Source organism: Sciurus vulgaris, assembly GCF_902686455.1.
Source record: "Sciurus vulgaris genome assembly, chromosome: 11".
In the NCBI taxonomy this organism is placed as follows: domain Eukaryota; kingdom Metazoa; phylum Chordata; class Mammalia; order Rodentia; family Sciuridae; genus Sciurus; species Sciurus vulgaris.
The window spans coordinates 109,983,584-110,005,190 of NC_136472.1; the positions used below are offsets into that span (position 1 = coordinate 109,983,584).

The 21,607-nt window shown below is 37.2% G+C and overlaps 1 protein-coding gene across 1 annotated transcript; it reads right to left on the bottom strand.

The window, feature by feature from the left end:
* Positions 1 to 7,028: 7,028 nt before the first annotated feature.
* LOC306639902 (NADH dehydrogenase [ubiquinone] 1 alpha subcomplex subunit 8-like) lies at positions 7,029 to 21,607 on the bottom strand (the record flags this gene model as incomplete). The annotated part of the gene is made up of 3 exons (XM_079103579.1): positions 7,029 to 7,826; positions 8,477 to 8,490; positions 21,471 to 21,607. The coding sequence occupies 3 exons, from the start codon at positions 21,605 to 21,607 to the stop codon at positions 7,246 to 7,248; spliced, it is 732 nt and encodes a 243-aa protein (XP_078959705.1). The 3' UTR covers positions 7,029 to 7,245.

Below are 21,607 nucleotides of genomic sequence, written 5' to 3' on the forward strand. Positions count from 1 at the left end.
CTCAAAAAGCCAAAGGACGAATGATATCGCTAATAAGTGGAGGATGACACATAATGGGGGGGAGGGAAGGGTTAGTGTTAGGGTTAGAGTTAGGGTTAGGGAGGGGGGCAAGTATGGAGGAAGGAAGGACTGTATAGAGGGTAAAGAGGGGTGGGAGGGGTGGGGGGAAGGGAAAAAATAACAGAATGAATCAAACAACATTACTCTATGTAAATTTATGATTACACAAATGGTATGCCTTTACGCCATGTACAAACAGAGAAACAACATGTATCCCATTTGTTTACAATAAAAAAAAACTGAAAAAAAAAGTGGCTTAAATATAGTTTTAATAACTTTAAATGTATATGATATACTGAAGTTAATTTTTTTTTCCATAGGACTTTGCTAAATTGACATTCAGCATCCAACAGAAATCGATAGTCTGAGACATTGCAGCCTGTTCCTCTCTAACTGCACGCTTTGTCATTGTCTCCTTCCAAGGTGTCCCATGTGGCAGAGCACCAGCTCTTTGCATAGCAAAGGTCATCAGATGGCTGACATCATTTTCTATGCAGCTGCCCCACCACTGAGTTAACACCTCACTTTTTTTTTCTTTTCCGTGCTGGGGATGAGACACACCCAGGGCCTCAAGCATGTTAGGCAAAAACATTCTACTACTGACCTATATGCTCAGTTCCCATATTTTAGGTTTTCTTATATCAGCATTTCTATATTGATAGCATTTAGTGGATTTGATAGGAAACAAGTTGGGATGCTGTAAGACAGGCAAAAATAATGATTTAAGAATATAAATTTATATGTCCCTAACACGACTGTTCCGCAATGAGCAGGCCAGGGTTAATATGATGTTGCATATTATCATTGACTGTAGTTCCTTCTATCTTCTTACTGTGTCATTCTTAACATATGTCTTCAGTCTCACAGTCTAAGATCTTTAAAGCAAAACAACTATTTACATAACATTTGTCTTATATTCCATAGATGGAAAATATTCAGAAAATAATTTCACCTGTTACGAATGTGCAGATTTTTGTTGTTATGTCCTAAACAGTACAGTATAACAACCATTTACGTACCATTTACATTGTATTAGGTGTTATAAGTAAGCTAGAAATTATTTAAAATATATGGAAGAAGATACCTAGGTTATATGCAAATACCATACCATCTCATATAAGGGACTTGAGCATCTGCGGATTTCAGTATTCAGGTGAGTGTTGAAACCACACTCCCATGAGCACTCAGGGGTAACCGCATTTGTAACCCATGGTCAATGTGGGTGCTGGCGGAGAAATTGGGAAGTGCACTAGAATAGCTCTTAAATGCTCATGATTTTTCTTGCCAACAGGAGTTTTTCTAATACATCATTATGCTAGAATTTCAGTGTGTCATGATTGGGCTTTTAGGAAGCCCAACCTCCTCCTGTCGATGGTTGAATACCATGACCCTAAGAGCTCAAGACCCATAGTTACTAATCATACTTCTCCTCAATAATGAACTGGCATATCTGATAAGATAGCCTTTGAATTTATTATTAAAGGCATATCTTGTATGTTATTTATGTGTCAGGGTATTCATTTCCTTACGATTGCATGTTTTAACTTTAGAATAAACTTCATATTTTGAATGTTTGTAATATGGTATTGCATCATCTTTTTGATTAGCTTAGACATTTTGGTAGGCAGACTATGACCCCCAAGATATTCAGGTCCTTATTTTCCAAACCTATGAATATGTTGTCTTTTTTGGCAAAAAGGAATTTCCAGATATGACTAAGGATGATTGAAGCTCAGTGAGACTGATGTTCGGCTTCCTAAGAACAAAATTAAGATAACACATCCTTCTCCAGTTAAGACACTTGGTTTCAGCAGCAATAAAAAAACTTATGCAGAGAATACAGACTTCTTTTCAATTTGAAGTCATCCATTCAGAAACAGTATATTTTCTTCTATTTACAGAAATTTTATTTTGTACCCCTTAGTAGTACCTTAGTAGCATTTTTTTAAATTTATTTTTTATTTATTTATTTTTTGTAAACAAATGGGATACATGTTGTTTCTCTGTTTGTACATGGCGTAAAGGCATACCATTTGTGTAATCATAAATTTACATAGAACAATGTTGTTTGATTCATTCTGTTATTTTTTCCCTTCCCCCCACCCCTCCCACCCCTTTTCCCTCTATACAGTCCTTCCTTCCTCCATACTTGCCCCCCTCCCTAACCCTAACTCTAACCCTAATACTAACCCTTCTCTCCCCCCCATTATGTGTCATCATCCACTTATTAGCGATATCATTCATCCTTTGGCTTTTTGAGATTGGCTTATCTCACTTAGCATGATATTCTCCAATTTCATCCATTTGCCTGCAAATGCCATCATTTTATCATTCTTTATGGCTGAGTAATATTCCATTGTATGTATATATATATATATATATATATATATATATATATATCACAGTTTCTTTATCCACTCATCAATTGAAGGGCATCTAGGTTGGTTCCACAGTCTGGCTATTGTGAATTGAGCAGCTATGAACATTGATGTGGCTGTATCTCTGTAGTATGCTGATTTTAAGTCCTTTGGGTATAGGCCAAGGAGTGGGATAGCTGGGTCAAATGGAGGGTCCATTCCAAGTTTTCTAAGGAATCTCCACACTGCTTTCCAGAGTGGCTGCACTAATTTGCAGCCCCACCAGCAATGTATGAGTGTACCTTTCTCCCCACATCCTCGCCAACACCTGTTGTTGCTCGTATTCTTGATAATCGCCATTCTAATTGGGGTGAGATGGAATCTTAGGGTGGTTTTGATTTGCATTTCTCTTATTACTAGAGACGTTGAACATTTTTCCATATGTTTGTTGATTGCTTGTAGATCTTCTTCTGTGAAGTGTCTATTCATTTCCTTGGCCCATTTGTCAACTGGATTATTTGAATTCTTGGAGTAGAGTTTTTTGAGTTCTTTATAGATTCTGGAAATTAGTGCTCTATCTGAAGTATGATTGGCAAAGATATTCTCCCATTCTGTAGGCTCTTTCTTCACATTGCTGATAGTTTCCTTTGCTGAGAGAAAGCTTTTTAGTTTGAATCTATCCCAGTAGCATTAACTTGCCTTTTATAGGTCGTGCTTGTTTTGTTCAATTGTGAATTTGCTTTTTAAAAGCATAAAAGGGGATTGTACCAGTCACTTGCTCATTTGATCTCTGGCGATTTGAGGTCTACCAAATGAATACTGAAAATTTCAGCATGGCACTTGAGAACTATGGTTTAGATTCTTCCTGTTTCTAGCCCCATACTTTGCTGCATCCCACCATAGGCTCACCCTACTTGTGTACTATCCATGATAGTTATCCATGATCATTTTGTTCATGACTGAAGTTATCAGACAAAAAGCTATATCAAATTGAAAAATATAGGGAAGAACATTATTGTGATTACTTCTAGCAAGGAACACTTTTTAGAGTAGGTGCCATGCAATATTTTCCTTTTATTTCAATGCATAAATACATGGGCAATTAGAAATTACTTAAATTTAGCTTTTTCTCTGTATTGCTATTTACTGAGATATGGCAATTATACCCAGGATCTTTACGAGGTTTCTCTTTCACCTTATTCTCTGACTACTACCCTTCAGGCCTCAGTCAAATAGTAACTTTGACATAATTCCTTCTGCTTTTGTTTTCTTCAAAGAATTAATAGATTAAATGTTTTTAGATCACAAATTTTCATCATTTGCCCATATCTGTTAGACCCTCAATAAACATTTGCTGATTAAATGAATAAACATTGACAATGAATCATTATGAGTTGCCTGGGATACTAAGTTACTGACGAACTTGGGCTTTATACCTTTATTTTAAATCTATGGTAGTATAAATATTATTCCTTCATATTTTTTCATAATATTGCTTTGTGTTTGCCATTAAAACAATTTTAGAAAAGGAAATCCCAGATAAAATTGTTAAGTGCATCAACTAAAATCTGAAGGTTATGCCCAAACTAGTGTTTCTACTCTGAAGTCATGGGTTATCCATCAAAGATATTTATTTGCACAACACCTCAAACTCTGGGAGATGAATATAGGATACTATAGTTTCTCCTTTAGGATAAATCAAGATGAAATCTGTTTGAAACAAAGTTTGAAATAATTTCCTTGTATTGATTTCTTTCTTTAAAGCTGCATGATTGAGATCACAGATACCTGCTGGGGATTTTGTTGCTGGAACTACATCTAAGAGTTAACACTTATAACTTTCCCCTGTGTAAGACACATGCCAGACAGCAGCCACCACAAGAGAGAGCAGACTTACAGTTACAATGGGAGACATCAATATGTTTAAGTTCTTTCCATCGTTTTAACTCCCACTTTGGATCTTTAAAAAATAAGAAAACAAAATAGCTTGTGTGTCCACATAATACAGATGTGAATCATCTGTTTGTAAGTGAAGGAAAAATTTTAAATTTTTTATAACTTAAAACTACTATTTTATTGTATATTTTAGACATGGGTATTATAAATGAATTAGAATTTTGGAAGACTTTCTTTTGTTTTTTATACTGGGAATTGAACCCAGGATCTTTTGCCTGCTAAGATAGAGGTAGAGGGCTCACCCTCTACCTCTGAGCTACATCTCCAGCCCTTGGAAGCCTTTCCACCCTCCTGAGAGTACCTGAAGTCCAAGGCAGCGCTACTTATCTGCCACATATGTCAATGTGTCCTAGAATTTTAGATTCACATTATTTATCAAATCTTCAGGTTTTCTATCTGCTTCCATACCACTTATTCAAGTTTATTTTTTTTTTCTTGACTTACTGTAGTTTTCTAATTGGCCAGCTTATTTTATCCCACTTAAATTCTTCAACACAACTTCCAGAGCACCTTTCCAATTGCAAATGCAACTGCATTATTGTTTAAAGCCCTTAATTTTCTTCCTTCCACTTACTTAAGGCACCTAAGTTCCTTATCATAGAACTTTTATCATAAGACCACTGCTTCTCTCTCTAAGCTGTGTTTCCTGCTAGTGCTAATCTTGCCCTACATACTTGCTTTCTGATGATCATGTGAAGGAAGACAATGCATTTATCTTTATGCATTGCTCTCTCCTTCTGTCCATCAACATGACTGGCAGAAGTAGTGGGTTCATGGGGTTTGTGCATAAATGTACACTGCATTTCCTCCCTCCACTTGATGAAGACTACCTGGATCTTCCTACTTCAGTCCCCCTTCTTACCTCCACTACTCTCCCTCTCTCCCTTTGATTCACTCTTTGTTTCAAGTGTGTGTGTGTGTGTGTGTGTGTGTGTGTGTGTGTGTGTGTGTGTGTAAATGGAGGTAGTAAGAAAGGTCAAGGGAAGAATGGGTGCTCAGGTGCTAGGTACAACAGACATAAGCATTACCCTGTTCTCTGTTATTGAGATGTCTTTAGGTCCAGTCCTATGAAAAGAAAGGTAGTATGTTTTCATTTTCACTGAGACTTAATCATAGAGATAGTTAATGTGTAAAAGAGATTTGGTGACTCGCTTCATTGGAGATAATGAGGAAGAAACAGAAACTCAACCATGCTTTTACATGCTCAGAGTTGTGCCCTATCAATCAGGAGCCAGAAGTCGCATACTGTGTAAGCATCAGGAATGCATGTTATTTTCCCATGGTTGGTGTTTACTTTTACTTCCTCTAAGCATAATTTTTAAAAGCTAAGAAAAACTCTAAACTTGACTTAGAAAACTGCTAAGAAAGGAATTGCTCAGAATCTAGCATTTCACTGTCACAAAATGTAGGGAAAACAAGTCACTTACCGGGTAGGAGAATAGGCTTTGGAGAATGGAAAGTGAAAAGGAAGTGGATTGAAGCTTCTGGAAAGTGGCAAGATGAACAAAGACTCTGGGACTGATAGGTGTTTCAGGTCTTGGCTCACAGTTCTGGGATTTGTAGTGATAGTTTCCTTTTGAAAATTCTCAAAATGGCCCACGAAGAGACCCTGATAGTTCTTTCTAAGCAATGAAGTGTTTTTGCCATCAGTGGAGAACAAGGAGACCAGGGAGTGAGCATTTGTTTGTGAGCAGAAGGAGAAAGGCATGGTGTGGCTGCTGCCAAGACTGATAGGGGAAACGTGGGCACCGAGGAGGAGGCTGTTCAACCAGGGCTTCCAGGAACTGATGGTCAGAGTGTGGAGAGGGAGGACTCCTCCACCTGAGCAGTGTACACTGAGGCATCTCTGATCATGAGGTCAACTGCAGATGACCTGTAAGAGTTGACTTTTTAGAAAGATTGCTTGGGTGCAGTGCAGAGTGGGTTCAAGGAGCGTATGATTGATGAAGGGAGGGAGACCAGGTGGGAAGCCATTATAGTCATGTAGGTGAGATCATGGTGGTGGTCACAATTAGAATAGCAGCAGTGGACATGGAGGGAAGTGGATGAATGCAATGACACTTAAATGGTAGAATCTGTTGAACAAGATATGGGAGGTGACATAGCCTGATGCTATCATACACTTACCAAGGAGTCTTTTTTCAGTGAAGCACATAGCAGAGAAAGTTTTCCACAGAGTGTATTTTATAAAACCTATGTCTATACTAAAATAGATGACCAAATGTTATAATACCAGTTGTTACGGAGAAGTAGAGACATGTTATTAGAACTCCACCATGTGCAGCCCCCTTCTATGAAAGATGTCAAGGGAAAAGCAAACTACGTGTGGAGTCGTGAGAAGGGTAAAGGAGGCTTCTGAGAGCAGGATCACGCTCAGTATTGAAACAGGCAATGTAACTCGGCCTGGGAGCACCTCTCATTGCATTAAAAAGTATACTCGCTTGTGGAAAAGGCTTTTTTTCTTGACAGTAAGATAAGAAATTTCTCGGTTCTTGGTGGTCACATGGGTCAGTGCCTCACAGGGCATGTGTGGAGGCTTCTCACAGTAGAAGGCTTCCTGGTCTCTCCCAGACAGGTATGTGCATAGTTCAGTGCAGATAGGTATGTGCATAGGTCAGTGCTAGAGTTCAGGGTCAGGCCGCATTCAGTGAAGACTTGGCATGTGCCATTAACAAATTTATCTTTTGTTTTTTTTTCCTTTAAAATTTTTAATGGACAGGAAATGGTATAGAATAACTGCCAAGTCACATACATTAGTTTTTTTGTTAATGTTTGTGATCCAGGAAAGGACACACTATCGGCGGATGCAAACCACATGGGCGTTTTCACCAGTTGTCTGGGCGCGTGACTGAGCATGGCCCTTGACCCATTTCTACATGGTCCAGAAAAAAAGGCGCCTGCCATGCTTGGCAGTCTTCAGATCTCCTTCTGTCTCAGGGTTGGGCTCTGGTCTTGCTCTTGAGTGATAGGGATTCTCTCTTAAAGGCCGATCTGTTTGCACTTTGGTGACCTTTGACAGTTCTTCCAGGTCAGGCTGCACCCAGCCCAATTTGTCCAGCACACAATCCTCAAATTTTGCCTGCTGTTTGCGACAGTAACGGAATAACTGCAGGCCAGAGTGATCGATGCAGGTCCAGTATGCTGTAAAAGGTTCCGCACAGTGACACTTTATCTGCCTGAAGAATTGCAGAGCACACTTATTGACCATCTTAACTTCCTCTAAACACCGCCTCGGATCCTTCTCCTCCCAGCGGCACAGCATGAACTCCTTGTTGGGCTTATCACACTGAGCCCCATAGTGAGGGGCTGCAGCTTTCAGCACCGTAGAGCTGACTTTCACCTCCTCCACTTTGAGCTGTTCCAGAGTGGGCAGCTCCACTATCCCTGGCAAGGCACCTTCAGCCGCTTCGCCCCTGTCTCCTTGAACTCCGCTTAAAACCGCCGTGGCCCAGCCTCCAAATTTACTTTGAGAATAACTTTATCATAGCCTTGGTTCCTTGCCCTCCAGAGAGCCGACTCCCCTTCACTGGGGTGGATGAGCAGGAGAGACAGGGAAACCTGGCTAGGGATGCAGGAAGTTGGATAAGTTTAGAGCAGACAAAACTGAAAGGATAAGACATGTGACGTATGATGAAATGAACGTGTTCCCAGTCATTTGTACTCACGATGAGTTTGAATATTTATTTACCTTTGATGAGAAATATTATTTAAATTGCCTGAAAGTTTTACATACAATGTCAACATTTATGTTTTTACCTCAATAAATGAACAGTTTGAATGAACAGTTGTAGAAAAACATATTCAATACAAGAAATATAACTCAGAGAATAAATAAGGGTGATAAATTGATGTCAGTGCATTTGCTCTTCCTTTTCAGATCCACCTTATATCCAATAATTAATTTCTGTTAGTTCTACCTCAAAATATCTTTGACCTCTGACGAGCAGTCTTTTCCTCCCCAGCCACCATGACTTATTTCCTGATTGCTGTATTCTCCTCAAGGTTGAGGATGTTCTTCAGGCTTCATGAGGTCAGCCCTGCTTCCTCTGCGTTTAATTTTCTCCTCTGTAGTCAAGTCAGTTCTAAAGAAAAACTCTACTCACGTCTATTTTTAAAGCTGTAAGGAAAGAATGAGATATAATTAAAATTAAAGATGAACAGAACCTGACTTGAATCCTTGGGAAAATTTAGAAGACTGACAAACCTTTGGCAAAACCAAGCAGGATATATATAGAGATAGGCAAATAAATAAATCTCAAACAAGAATCTTCTTTTATAGATCCGTAAAATAGAAAACAGAATCTTAATTTTCACAATAGGGGATAGAAAAATTGGTATAAAATAATTATGAAATGTCCAAAGTATTCATAGCTATATAATCATGATGATAAACATTTTTACATTTACCCACCTCCAAAAGTCACAAACTGAGGAGATTTTATTGGTGAGCACAAATATTACTAACTTGTATAATGAACAAAAACTGTCCAATTCATTTTACATGATCTGAATATATTTGATACTACAATTTGATAAGCAAGGAAAAGTGTAAGTCTATTTCACTCATGAATATGAGCTTTTAAATTCTCTTTCTCCATAAATGTACATATAAAATCTCTGAAAATCCATAATTTAGTGAGATAGGGGTCTATGTGTGTGTGTATGTGCGTGTGTGTGTGTGTGTTTGCCATGTCTGTTTATGAATTAACTCAGGAATGTGAAGATAGCTCAAGAAAGAAAAGTCCCTCAGTATAATTTGTATCTTAACAGATTAAGGACAAAATCTCATGATTTTAAAATTGTTTTCAAATTTATTGGATTGGGACTGTGGTTGTCCAAAATACATTTGATATATTCCAAAATTTATTTAGCATTAAAGGTCAATAAGTGTAAAGCCTTAAACACTTTCAATGTCAGGAGCAAGACAAGAATAAGAATGTTGGCCAGAAACTGAACTCACGTTCAATACATTAAAATTTATGAGCATTAAAATCAAGCAAACCAACCGACAGAGGTATGAGAATTGTAAGGGAAGATGTGGACTATCTTTTTACCCATTTTCTCTTCTTCATTTTGTTTTTTTAGATATAGTAAATGACTAAAAGAAAACCAGAGTTTGCAAGTTATTAGAGTTTAGAGAGTCAGCTCTGGGCCAAATACAGTTTAAACTTATGACATTGATAGCATTATCTATACCAAAAATGAATAATAGAAAATGTAATAGGATGGTAAGTTCTGATCTTGATGAAACAATTTTAAAATACGTTAATGAAAAGAAAGGTATATAACTTTGAAATGTAGGAGGGATTCATATAAAATGGTTCATTGTTCTAAAAATAATTTAAACATACTCTATATCTAAATATATTCTAAAGAGGATGTTCTTGTGTGGGACAAAGGGACCTGACTAACTGATTCTAAAATTTTGTGGAAGGTAATAGTCTATAAATATCTAGGAATTATTTTAAAAAGTACTAACCCTGGCATAAATTACTATAATAAAAACAGGATTATACAAATGTAATATCAATGAAGTGAAGCAATCAAATAGAAAAAAAATTCCTCTAGAAAAGGCCTGTTTATGTATACAAGTTTATTATATGTTAGTGACAAAATTAGAAATCAGAAAATTACACTTAACAAATTGTACTGAGAAAATTATTTACTCTATGGAAAAAACTCAAAGCTATGTACCCCATGGTAAGCAATAAAATATATGATTGAAAGATCTAAATAGAAATATTTCAATTAAAAATACAAAATAAAAATGTTCATTATCCATTCATCTGTTGAAGGGCATCTAGGTTGGTTCCACAATCTAGCTGTTGTAAACTGAGCTGCAATAAACATTGATGTGGCTGTGTTATTATAGTTCGCTGATTTTAGGTCCTCTGGATATAAACTGAGGAGTGGGATAACTGGGTCAAAAGGTGGGTCCATTCCAAGTTTTCTGAGGATTCTCCACTCTGCTTTCCAGAGTGGCTGCACCAATTTGCAACTCCACCAGCAATGTATGAGTGTGCCTTTTTCCTCACATCCATGCCAACATCTATTATTGTTTGTGTTCTTGATAAAAGCCATTCTAATTGGGGTAAGATGAAATCTTAGAGTTGTTTTAATTTGCATGTCTTTAATTACTAGAGATGAACACTTTTTCATATATTTCTTAATTGCCTGTGTGTCTTTTCTGTAAAGTGTTTGTCCAGGTCCTTGGCCCATTTATTGATTGGGTTCTTTGTATTTTTGTTATAAAATTTTGTAAGTTCTTTATAAATTTTGGAGATAAGTGCTGTATCTGAAGTGTGTGTGGAAAAGATTTTCTCCCACTCTGTAGGCTCTCTCTTCACATTCTCGATTGTATCCTTTGCTGAGAAAAGCTAGATGCCCTTCAACAGATGAATGGATAAAGAAACTCTGGTATATATACATAATGGAATACTATTCAGCCATAAAGAAGAATAATTTTATGGCATTTGCAAATAAATGGATAGAATTGGAGAATATCATGCTAAGTGAAATAAGCCAAGCCCAAAAAACCAAAGGCCTAATGTTTTCCCTGATAAGTGGAGGATGATATATAATGGGGGTGGGGAATAAGAGAATAATGGGGGAACTTTAGAATATGTAGAAGAAAATGAGGGGGGGTATGAAAAATGGTGGAATGAGACAGACATCATAGCCCTATGTACATGTATGATTACATGAATGGTATGAATCTGCATTGTGTACAACCATAGATACGAAATTATGTACACCATTTGTGTACAATGAATCAAAATGCAGTCTGTAAAAAATTAAAAGCTAAATTTAAAAAAAAAGTTCAGTTTCTTGATTACCTCAAACCAGGAAGTATTTCTTGAATAAGACTGCAAAAAATTATAAAAAAGCTTTTACATATTCAATTACTTCAAAAATGAAAGTTTTATTTAATAAAGAACCATAGAAAAGCTAAAAGACAAAAAGTGGGATAAACTATATGTAACATCTAAACCCAGAAACTGTTACCTGGACTATAATATCAAGACTAAAAAGAAAAAGGAAAATGTCATTAAATCAATAGAAAAGCCAAAGCGAATATAAATTGAAAGTGTGTATAAAATTATTACATTATTAGGTGTATTGGGAAGAAAAGGATGTGGTTTATTTAGGAGAATGAATAAATTAAACTATGTATTTTCATACAATGGACTATAAGCAGTTCCCCTGAACTAGATATCATGAACTAGATTATATAGTGACATGACTAACTAGAACTATAGTGACATGACTAGATTTCAAAAAGCAATTTTGAATATAAACTATACAGATTAAGATAAATGCCACACACACTTCAGATAGAGCACTTATCTTCAAAATCTATAAAGAACTTACAAAACTTTACACCAAAAATACGAAGTACCCAATCAATAAATGGACAAAGGAACTGGACAGACACTTCACAGAAGACATACAGGGAGTTAAAATAAATATATGAAAAAGTGTTCATCATCTCTAGTAATTAGAGAAATGCAAATTAAAACAACTCTAAGATTTCATCTTACTCCAATTAGAATGGCTATTATCAAGAACACAAACAATAATAGATGTTGAAGTGGATGTGGGGAAAAAGGCACACTCATACATTGCTGGTGGAGTTGCAAATTGGTGCAGCCACTCTGGAAAGCAGAGTGGAGAATCCTCAGAAAACTTGGAATGGACCCACCTTTTGACCCGGTTATCTTATTCCTCAGTTTATATCCAAAGGACTTAAAATCAGCATACTACAGTAACACAGTCACATCAATGTTTATAGAAGCTCAATTCAAAATAGCTAGATTGTGGAACCAACCTAGATGCCCTTCAACAGATGAATGGATAAAGAAACTGTGTTATATATACACAATGGAATATTATTCAGTCATAAAGAAGAATAGTATTATGACATTTGCAGATAAATGGATGGAATTGGAGAATATCATGCTAAGTGAAATAAGCCAATCCCCAAAAAATCAAAGACCGAATATTTTCCCTGAGAAGTGGTTGATGATATATAATGGGGGTGGGGGTGTGGGAAGTGAGAGAAGAATGGAAGAACTTTGGATTATGTAAAGGGAAATGAGAGGGAGAGGGGGTATGAAAAATGGTGGAAGGAGACAGACATTACCCTATGTACATGTACAATGACACAAATGGTATGAATTTACATTGTACACAACCATAGAAACAAAATGATGTACCCCATTTGTGTACAATGAATCAAAATGCAGTCTGTAAAAAATAAGTAAATAAATAAATTCCAAAAATGATAAATGCTCTGTACTTATAGAAAGGGGTAGAAGCTTTAGTTTGCCTTAATAGAGTTGTCTTTGCCAAAAGCAAAACAACAACAGTAGCAAAAGGCACAGATGGAATTTGTTCAATTAACCTCGAGGAATCCATGCATCTAGCACTCACCTCTTCACCCCTGACTTAGCTATCACAGGCATCTCACCAGATGCCAAATAAAGAGTTGCTTTAATCAATAAATACATGCTTAATGAATAAAAAAAAAAAAACAGTGCAATGCAGTTGTAAATAAAAGCATTCACCTTTCTTCAAGATTTCAAGGTAAAGAGACTATAGGCAAGAGGTCCAGAGGAAGAACATTTGGCAATTTGGTTAACAATCCAAGAGGCGTAGAAAATGATGTTTTTATGTTGTGTGAGAACAAGATATCATCCTATTAAGGCATTCAGATGCTCTGAAAGAATGCTTTTGTTTTTCCAAGGGAAGACTTTCTGCTAAATGGAACACTCCCTGACTTAGCTCTACTCTTCTTGAGTTTTGAATTGAACCTTCTGCCAGTTTTACCTCAATGATATTTATCATTTTATATAAATCTTTGAAATGTATGTATATCCCATTATCAACAGCCTTTTCTTTAAAAATTTGGTCCCCTCTTCAGTTATTGTATGTTTTGTTTAGAATCTAAAGTGTCATATCTAAATAACTCTTCATTTTCCTCTCCAAAAAAATAAAAATAAAAAGATAAATGCACATGCTAACACTTATTATATATCTTTCAAGGCCACACACATGTGTATTGAGTAAGAGCTGGAATCTCTGAGGAATCAATAGAGTAGAATACATGCCTGTGGGAATAGGGGAAGGAGAATATGGGTGGGGAATAAGTTTTTTTAAAGCCCATAAACTAAACCATAAATGATTTCTGTTTCCTGTATGCCCAAGTGACTTGTGACTGGCTCTTCTTCAGAAAGCAATTTTCAACTCTGAACCAAATACCAAAACAGCTATAATAATGACAACAGAAACACCACCCTAATTTGGATTAGCTCTATTTTGTAAATTGCCCCTTGTAAAGGTGTTCTTTGCTTTCTCCTTTGTTCAGTGTTGTAAATTCTAAGGAAGATTACCTTTGAATGACCGAGATAGTCAACTCTTGCATGAAAAGGAGCTAGAGAAACACTGGCCCCGAGATCACCTCAACAGTAATATCCTTTTAGTTTTTCAGAGCCCAGGACATCTGATGGTCTTCAGATAACATAAAAATGTGGGCCAAGGACTTGCTCACCTTGTTCACTAATTAAAACTGGAATAATGTTTAATTTGCAGAGAATGAATGTGTTTGATTAAAGAATTCTAGGGATTGACTTAGGAGATGAAAGTTGGTTGGCTATCTCACGGATGTTCCTACAGAAAAGAAAACACGGGTCCCGGATGAAGAAGATCCCACTCAGCCTAAAGCCTTCCTGCCCACTGTTCCTTGGACCTCCTCCTCTTCATAAAACACTTTGTGTACACAGCTTCCCTGAGTTGGTGCTTCAGGACAATACCCTCTCCATCTTCTCAGGACCAGCCCTTGCATAAACCTAATCCCTTCCCATCAACTCTCAGCTCCAGAGTGCTGACTTTCTAGGGGCAAGCAGACAGATGGGTCCTAGATACAACTACCAGCAGGCTAAGGAGAGTATACAAAAGCAGGCAGCTTTGGAGGGAAGCCAAAGTCTGGAAGAAGGAGCTATCAAGAGGTGAGTCTCCTGTTTTCAATCCTTAGCCTAAATGCATTTTGCAGACGGGCATTGAGGCTCTATCCACAATAGAACCAGCACCCCTTCACCTCCAACGCCTACAGTCACTGGAAGGAAGGGGAAATCCCAGGCCATAAGAACTTTGTACAACAATCTAGCTGACCCTTGAAGCACAACTACAGGGTAAATATGAAGCAGTTTGCAGCTAAACCTAGAAAACTTGAGATCTGAATTCTTCAAAACTACCTGTGAGAAAGTTTGCAGTTTAAGTTGAACCAAGTTAGTTACTTGCTGCATCAAAAATATCAACACAATTCTGAGGAATAAAACAGAATTCACGGCCTTCACAGCATAACAGTCACAATGTCCAGGATATAATTACAAATCACTCAGCACAGGAGGAACTAGAAACAGGAGTGCTAATTTTAGGTTTGATTTATAAATATCTGAAAGAGGTACGATAAGTTTTCTATTATGGCTGTGGCTATATCAATTTTAGATTATAACTCTGAGTGTGGTTACTTTTGTAAGTGGGTTTTTTCCTAAATCCATCTAAATGTATGATGATTGTACCATTTTTTAATAAATTGTTCCTTATGTAGCATATCATTTTATTTTTATTTATGTCTTTTTCTGAAATTCTCTTTTCACTGCTTTTTTAACATTAATATTTTAAGCTAAATTTCGGTGGAGTAAAATGTTTAAGGAACTCAAAAAAGCAAAATGAGTCAAGAATTTTATAATAAGACAAATTGACCTGTAATTATAAAAATCATGTAGAACTTAGGGACTATTTTGCTCAAGTTCTTCCTAAGAAAGCTATTAAACAAAAATGAACTTGAAGTAGATAAAATGACTGAAGAGTGTGATATAAAGATTTGTGGTAAGAATTAACCGTCAGTTATAGTATAGAAATAAGTCTAAATTATACCTACAAAGAACATAGTATGCAATGGCTGTGTATTCTAATCATACAGATGCAATACCACTATAAAAAAATTGAGAAAACATCTCCTATCTTTGTGACATTTTGAGAAATTATTAAAGTTATCCAGGAAATAACCAAAAGAAATGTCAACATCAGTAGGTTTTTTTTTTTTTGCTTATAAAAGCAAAGTTTTAAAAAATTTTTTAACTTGTTCTAATTTATTGTACATGACAGTAGAATGCATTTGTACATTTTGATAGTGCATACATAAATGGAGGTAATCTCTCATTTTTCTGATTATATATATTGTAGGATCACATTGGACATACAGTCATATGTGCACATGAGGTAATAATGTCTGTTTCACTCTACTACCATTCCTACCCTCATACCCCTTCCCCTTCCTTCACTTCCCTCTACCTAATATAAAGTAACTCTATTCTTCCCTATCCTGCCCCCTTATTGTGAATTAGCATCTGCATATCAGAGAAAACATTCAGCCTTTGGTTTTTTTGTGTTTGTCTTATTTCACTTAGCATGATATTCTCTAACTCCGTCTACCAGCAAATGCCACAATTTTATTCTTCTTTAAAGCTGAGTAATATTCCATCATATATATACACCACATTTTCTTTATCCATTCATCTGTCGAAGGACACCTAGGTTGGTTCCATAGTTTAGCAATTGTGAATTGAGCTGCTATTAATATTCATGTGGCCGCATCACTATAGTATGCTGATTGTAAGTCCTTTGGGTATAACCTGAGGAGTGAGATGACTGGGTCAAATAGTGCTTCCATTCCAAGTTTTCTGAGGAACCTCCATACTTCTTTCCGTAATGGTTGTGTCATTTTGCCTTCCTATCAGCAGCATATGAGTGTACCTTTTTCCCCACATCCTCACCAACATTTTGAAGTATCATATTTAAGGGCATGATGAGAGTCCTAGGAAAGACAACTCAAGAGAAAGAGTCATGTGAGATGTGATTTTCTTTTCTGTGTGTGTATCTTTATTTTATTTATTTTATTTTTTATTTCATATTGGATTAGCAACTTTTCTTTTTCCATATTTTTATTGGTACATTATAGTTGCAAATAATGGTGGGATTCATTATTACTATACTCATTGTTTTATTTTTTATGTGTAATTTACTCCTGAGATTTGGTTCCTCCTTGGAGAAATATTTCCTTCCTCCTTCTCCCAACCAATGACCCAAACCCTTTGCCTGTTGGCTGTTTCTTATCCAAGTTCTGTTTAGGACTGTAGCCTCCTTCTTCCGTGACCCCTGAAATGGGAGGCAGATGCCCCTCCAACCTTCTCTCACTGCACTCCATAGTTTCTCAGTCATAACACTTACCACAATCCCACTCAGCACCATTGTACCGAGAATCAGAATAGTGAATTTATCTGCATGTCTTTGTGGGCAGACTTGGGATAGTTGATGGAGCTTCAAGAATTTGTTACCAAATGTAATCTATAAATGCACTTGGTGAAATTCAATCCTGTTAACTGGGCAAGTAAACAGAGCAAGAGGGCCCGGTATGAAATTTGGAAGTGCCAACTCCTTTAGAATCGAATTATTCTGTGTAAAAGAAAAGAGATGATTCAACAAGTTTATATAGTACACGAGAAAAAGTGAAGAGAAAGGATAAGAAGAGGTAGTAAGGGGGCAAATTAGGAAGCATAGAAACAGAGACAGGAGCTCCTCCCCACCATGTCCATGTAAAGTGGTTGTGGAAATAGAAAGAATGTATCTTTAAAGAGCTTATTATGGGGTTTAAAATCTAAAGCCCCTCCTCTCTGTTCCTTAATGACCCTCCCAGTGAAGTCTAAATTGTGTAAAAATACTTTTGTGTGAGTGGATTCATTTAGTAGAATACAAAAAGGTTCTTTTGAATCTGATTGGTGCAGAACAAAACCAGGTATTTCCATGCAAAATGCCATAGCACAAAGGGTTAATTTAGAGCTGGTTAACTTTTGGAGAGTTGTTGCCGGCCCGCAGCAACAATCCCATGGGAAGGAATTGGAGGTGGACTGGGAATGAACTACTTCTATTATCTTTCTTTGGGCTGCTTTCTTCCTTGCTTGCTTATTCACTAGTTTATAGAGGAAGAGAGGCTTTGCTTAGAGGAAAAGAGACTTAGAGGAAGAGAGGCTTGCTTAATTTTAGAGGTGCTACGCTTTCAGAGAGGCTAGCTTTCAGAGGTCTACTGCTTCTTAAAGGTGGGTCGCTTCTTGGAGGTGTGGGGTGCGGCATGCAGCCTGCGGCCTGCAGGCTGTGTCCTGCGGCCTGCAGGCTGTGTCCTGCGTCCTGCAACCTGGGACCTGCGACCTGTGACCTAGAGGTGTGTGCTTAGTCCCGCGTTCTGCGATCTGCGACCTGCGACCCCCGCCCAGGTGATGAGAATGTCTTATATACCTACAGCAACCAATCAGTTTAGGATTAGCACAATTGGAGCACACGCCACCGTACCAATTAAAAATGAGGAACATCTGTTGACCACTAGTGCAGAAGAGACATCAACCAATCAGGCAAAGGTAGATCATGCCATGTTAACACTAATTATGCGCCACCTCTTGGCCCAATGCCAGCCACCATCTTAGAGCTACTTAAACATGTCTCTACAGAGAGTCGAGGATAAATTGTTTAAGCAGGATGCAGTGCACAGTCACAATTCATATTAAATCACTGTCTTATGATTGGATTCTGATTTCCCAACAGCTCAAGCATGGTGTGGGGGAACTTGTAGAGGTGTTGAATTCCGGGTCCAGATCAGTGTTGGGATGAAATGAGTGAATTCATCAAAGAGGACAACAGGGAAACTCCAGTCTACGTATTGCAATAATTTGTTTACTTCCTGATTGCCAAAGACTGTCAATTACTAAAAATTGGAATAGTGTCTATCTCAGCATTATATGCCCAGTGCCAAGCACAGTGACTGACAAACATACTATTTGTTGGATGAATAATCAAAAAATCAGAATCCTGCTTTTCAATTTCTCTCTGCTGAAATTTCATATTTTCTCAGAATTTAATAATAGCATGTCTAATAGGGCAAAACCTCAGTGTCAAAATGTTACTGAGTACCCCTCACCTCCCCATCCTGAGCCTAACACAGGTTTTCTGACTTTTAAGTGAATTCCATAATGCGAGTCACAATGATTAGTCTGATTCATTTTTATTATTATTATTATTTTTATTTATTTATTTATTTTTATTTTATTGTAAACAAATGGGATACATGTTGCTTCTCTGTTTGTACATGGCATAAAGGCATACCATTTGTGTAATCATAAATTTACATAGAGTAATGTTGTTTGATTCATTCTGTTATTTTTTTCCCTTCCCCCCACCCCTCCCACCCCTCTTTACCCTCTATACAGTACTTCCTTCCTCCATACTTGCCCCCCTCCCTAACCCTAACTCTAACCCTAACACTAACCCTTCCCTCCCCCCCATTATGTGTCATCCTCCACTTATTAGCGATATCATTCGTCCTTTGGCTTTTTGAGATTGGCTTATCTCACTTAGCATGATATTCTCCAATTTCATCCATTTGCCTGCAAATGCCATAATTTTATCATTCTTTATGGCTGAGTAATATTCCATTGTATATATATACCACAGTTTCTTTATCCACTCATCAATTGAAGGGCATCTAGGTTGGTTCCACAGTCTGGCTATTGTGAATTGAGCAGCTATGAACATTGATGTGGCTGTATCTCTGTAGTATGCTGATTTTAGGTCCTTTGGGTATAGGCCAAGGAGTGGGATAGCTGGGTCAAATGGAGGGTCCATTCCAAGTTTTCTAAGGAATCTCCACAGTGCTTTCCAGAGTGGCTGCACTAATTTGCAGCCCCACCAGCAATGTATGAGTGTACCTTTCTCCCCACATCCTCGCCAACACCTGTTGTTGCTCGTATTCTTGATAATCGCCATTCTAATTGGGGTGAGATGGAATCTTAGGGTGGTTTTGATTTGCATTTCTCTTATTACTAGAGACGTTGAACATTTTTCCATATGTTTGTTGATTGCTTGTAGATCTTCTTCTGTGAAGTGTCTATTCATTTCCTTGGCCCATTTGTCAACTGGATTATTTGAATTCTTGGAGTAGAGTTTTTTGAGTTCTTTATAGATTCTGGAGATTAGTGCTCTATCTGAAGTATGATTGGCAAAGATATTCTCCCACTCTGCAGGCTCTTTCTTCGAATTGCTGATAGTTTCCTTTGCTGAGAGAAAGCTTTTTAGTTTGAATCTATCCCAGTGGTTGATTCTAGCTTTTATTTCTTGTGCTATGGGAGTCCTGTTAAGGAAGTCTGATCCTAGACCAACAAGGTGAAGATTTGGACCACTTTTTCTTCTATAATCTGCAGGGTCTCTGGTCTGATTCCGAGGTCCTTAATCCATTTTGAGTTTAGTTTCATGCATGGTGAGAGATATGGGTTTAGTTTCATTCTGTTGCATATGGATTTCCAATTCTCCCAGCACCATTTGTTGAAGAGGCTATCTTTTCTCCATTGCATATTTTTGGCACCTTTGTCTAGTATGAGAAAATTGTATTTATTTGGGTTTGTGTCCGTGTCCTCTATTCTGTACCATTGATCTACCTTTCTATTTTGGTACCAATACCATGCTGTTTTTGTTACTATTGCTTTGTAGTAGAGTCGAAGATGTGGTATTGCAAAACCCCCTGTTTCACTCTTCCTGCTAAGGATTGCTTTAGCTATTCTGGGTTTCTTATTCTTCCAGATGAATTTCATAATTGCTTGCTCTATTTCTGTAAGGTACGTCATTGGGATTTTAATTGGAATTGCATTGAATTTGTATAGCACTTTAGGTAGTATGGCCATTTTGACAATATTAATTCTTCCTATCCAAGAACATGGAAGATCTTTCCATCTTCTAAGGTGTTCTTTAATTTCTTTTTTAGTGTTGTATAGTTCTCATTGTAGAGGTCTTTCACCTCTTTTGTGAGATTGATTCCCAAGTATTTTATTTTTTTCGAGGCTATTGTGAATGGGGTAGTTTTCCTAATTTCTCTTTCTGAAGATTCATCACTTATGTATAAAAATGCATTGGATTTATGAGCATTGATCTTGTAACCTGCTACTTTACTAAATTCACTTATGAGTTCTAAGAGTTTTCTGGTGGAATTTCCAGGTTCCTCTAAATATATAATCATGTCATCAGCGAACAGGGATAGTTTGAGTTCTTCTTTCCAATTCGTATTCCTTTAATTTCTTTGGTTTGTCTAATTGCTCTGGCTAGAGTCTCAAGAACGATGTTGAATAGAAGTGGTGAAAGAGGGCATCCCTGCCTTGTTCTGGTTTTTAGGGGGAATGCTTTCAGTTTTCCACCATTTAGAATGATATTAGCCATGGGCTTAGCATAAATGGCCTTTACAATGTTAAGGAATGTTCCCACTATCCCTATTTTTTCTAGTGTTTTGAGCATGAAGGGATGCTGTATTTTATCAAATGCTTTTTCTGCATCTATTGAAATAATCATGTGATTCTTGACTTTAAGTCTATTGATATGGTGAATTACATTTATTGATTTCCTGATGTTGAACCAACCTCGCATCCCTGGGATGAAACCCACTTGATCATGGTGCACTATCTTTTTAATATGTTTTTGTATGCGATTTGCTAAAATTTTGTTGAGAATTTTTGCGTCGATGTTTCATTGAGGATATTGGTCTGAAATTTTCTATCCTTGATGAGTCTCTGTCTGGTTTAGGTATCAGTGTGATATTGGCTTCATAGAATGAGTTTGGGAGGGTTCCCTCCTCTTCTATTTTATGGAATACTTTGAGAAGTATTGGTGATTCATTTTTTGATACTTAGTAGTTCATATCGATAAGTTTCAGCAAAACTGAATTTAAAAAAAAAGCATGATTACCTTTGCTCTTCGGAGCATCTTTGACTCTCAACCTCCTTTCCTAGGTTTTTGAGCTTATTGTTTTTATTCACTCATTTAAAAATTACTGAGCACTTACCTAGTATGTGCCCAGGTGCTATGGAATATACTGAAGATAAAGTGAACCAACAAAATGAATGACATAAATACTCATGAGGAATAGAATAGGTTAGCAGACACTCTAGTTTCTTGTCTGTCTCTGGATAAACCTTATTCCTCCATGCTTCCATTGTCTGCACCTACCTTGTTTCCTTGTTTGTCACTGCATTTCTTCTCTTTTTCTCCCCACAGTGGTTCAGCCTGGTTACATCTACCTGATTGGTATGTCCACAATCACTGCTCCTGTGTCTATCACCTCTATTGCTGCCTGGTACAGGCAT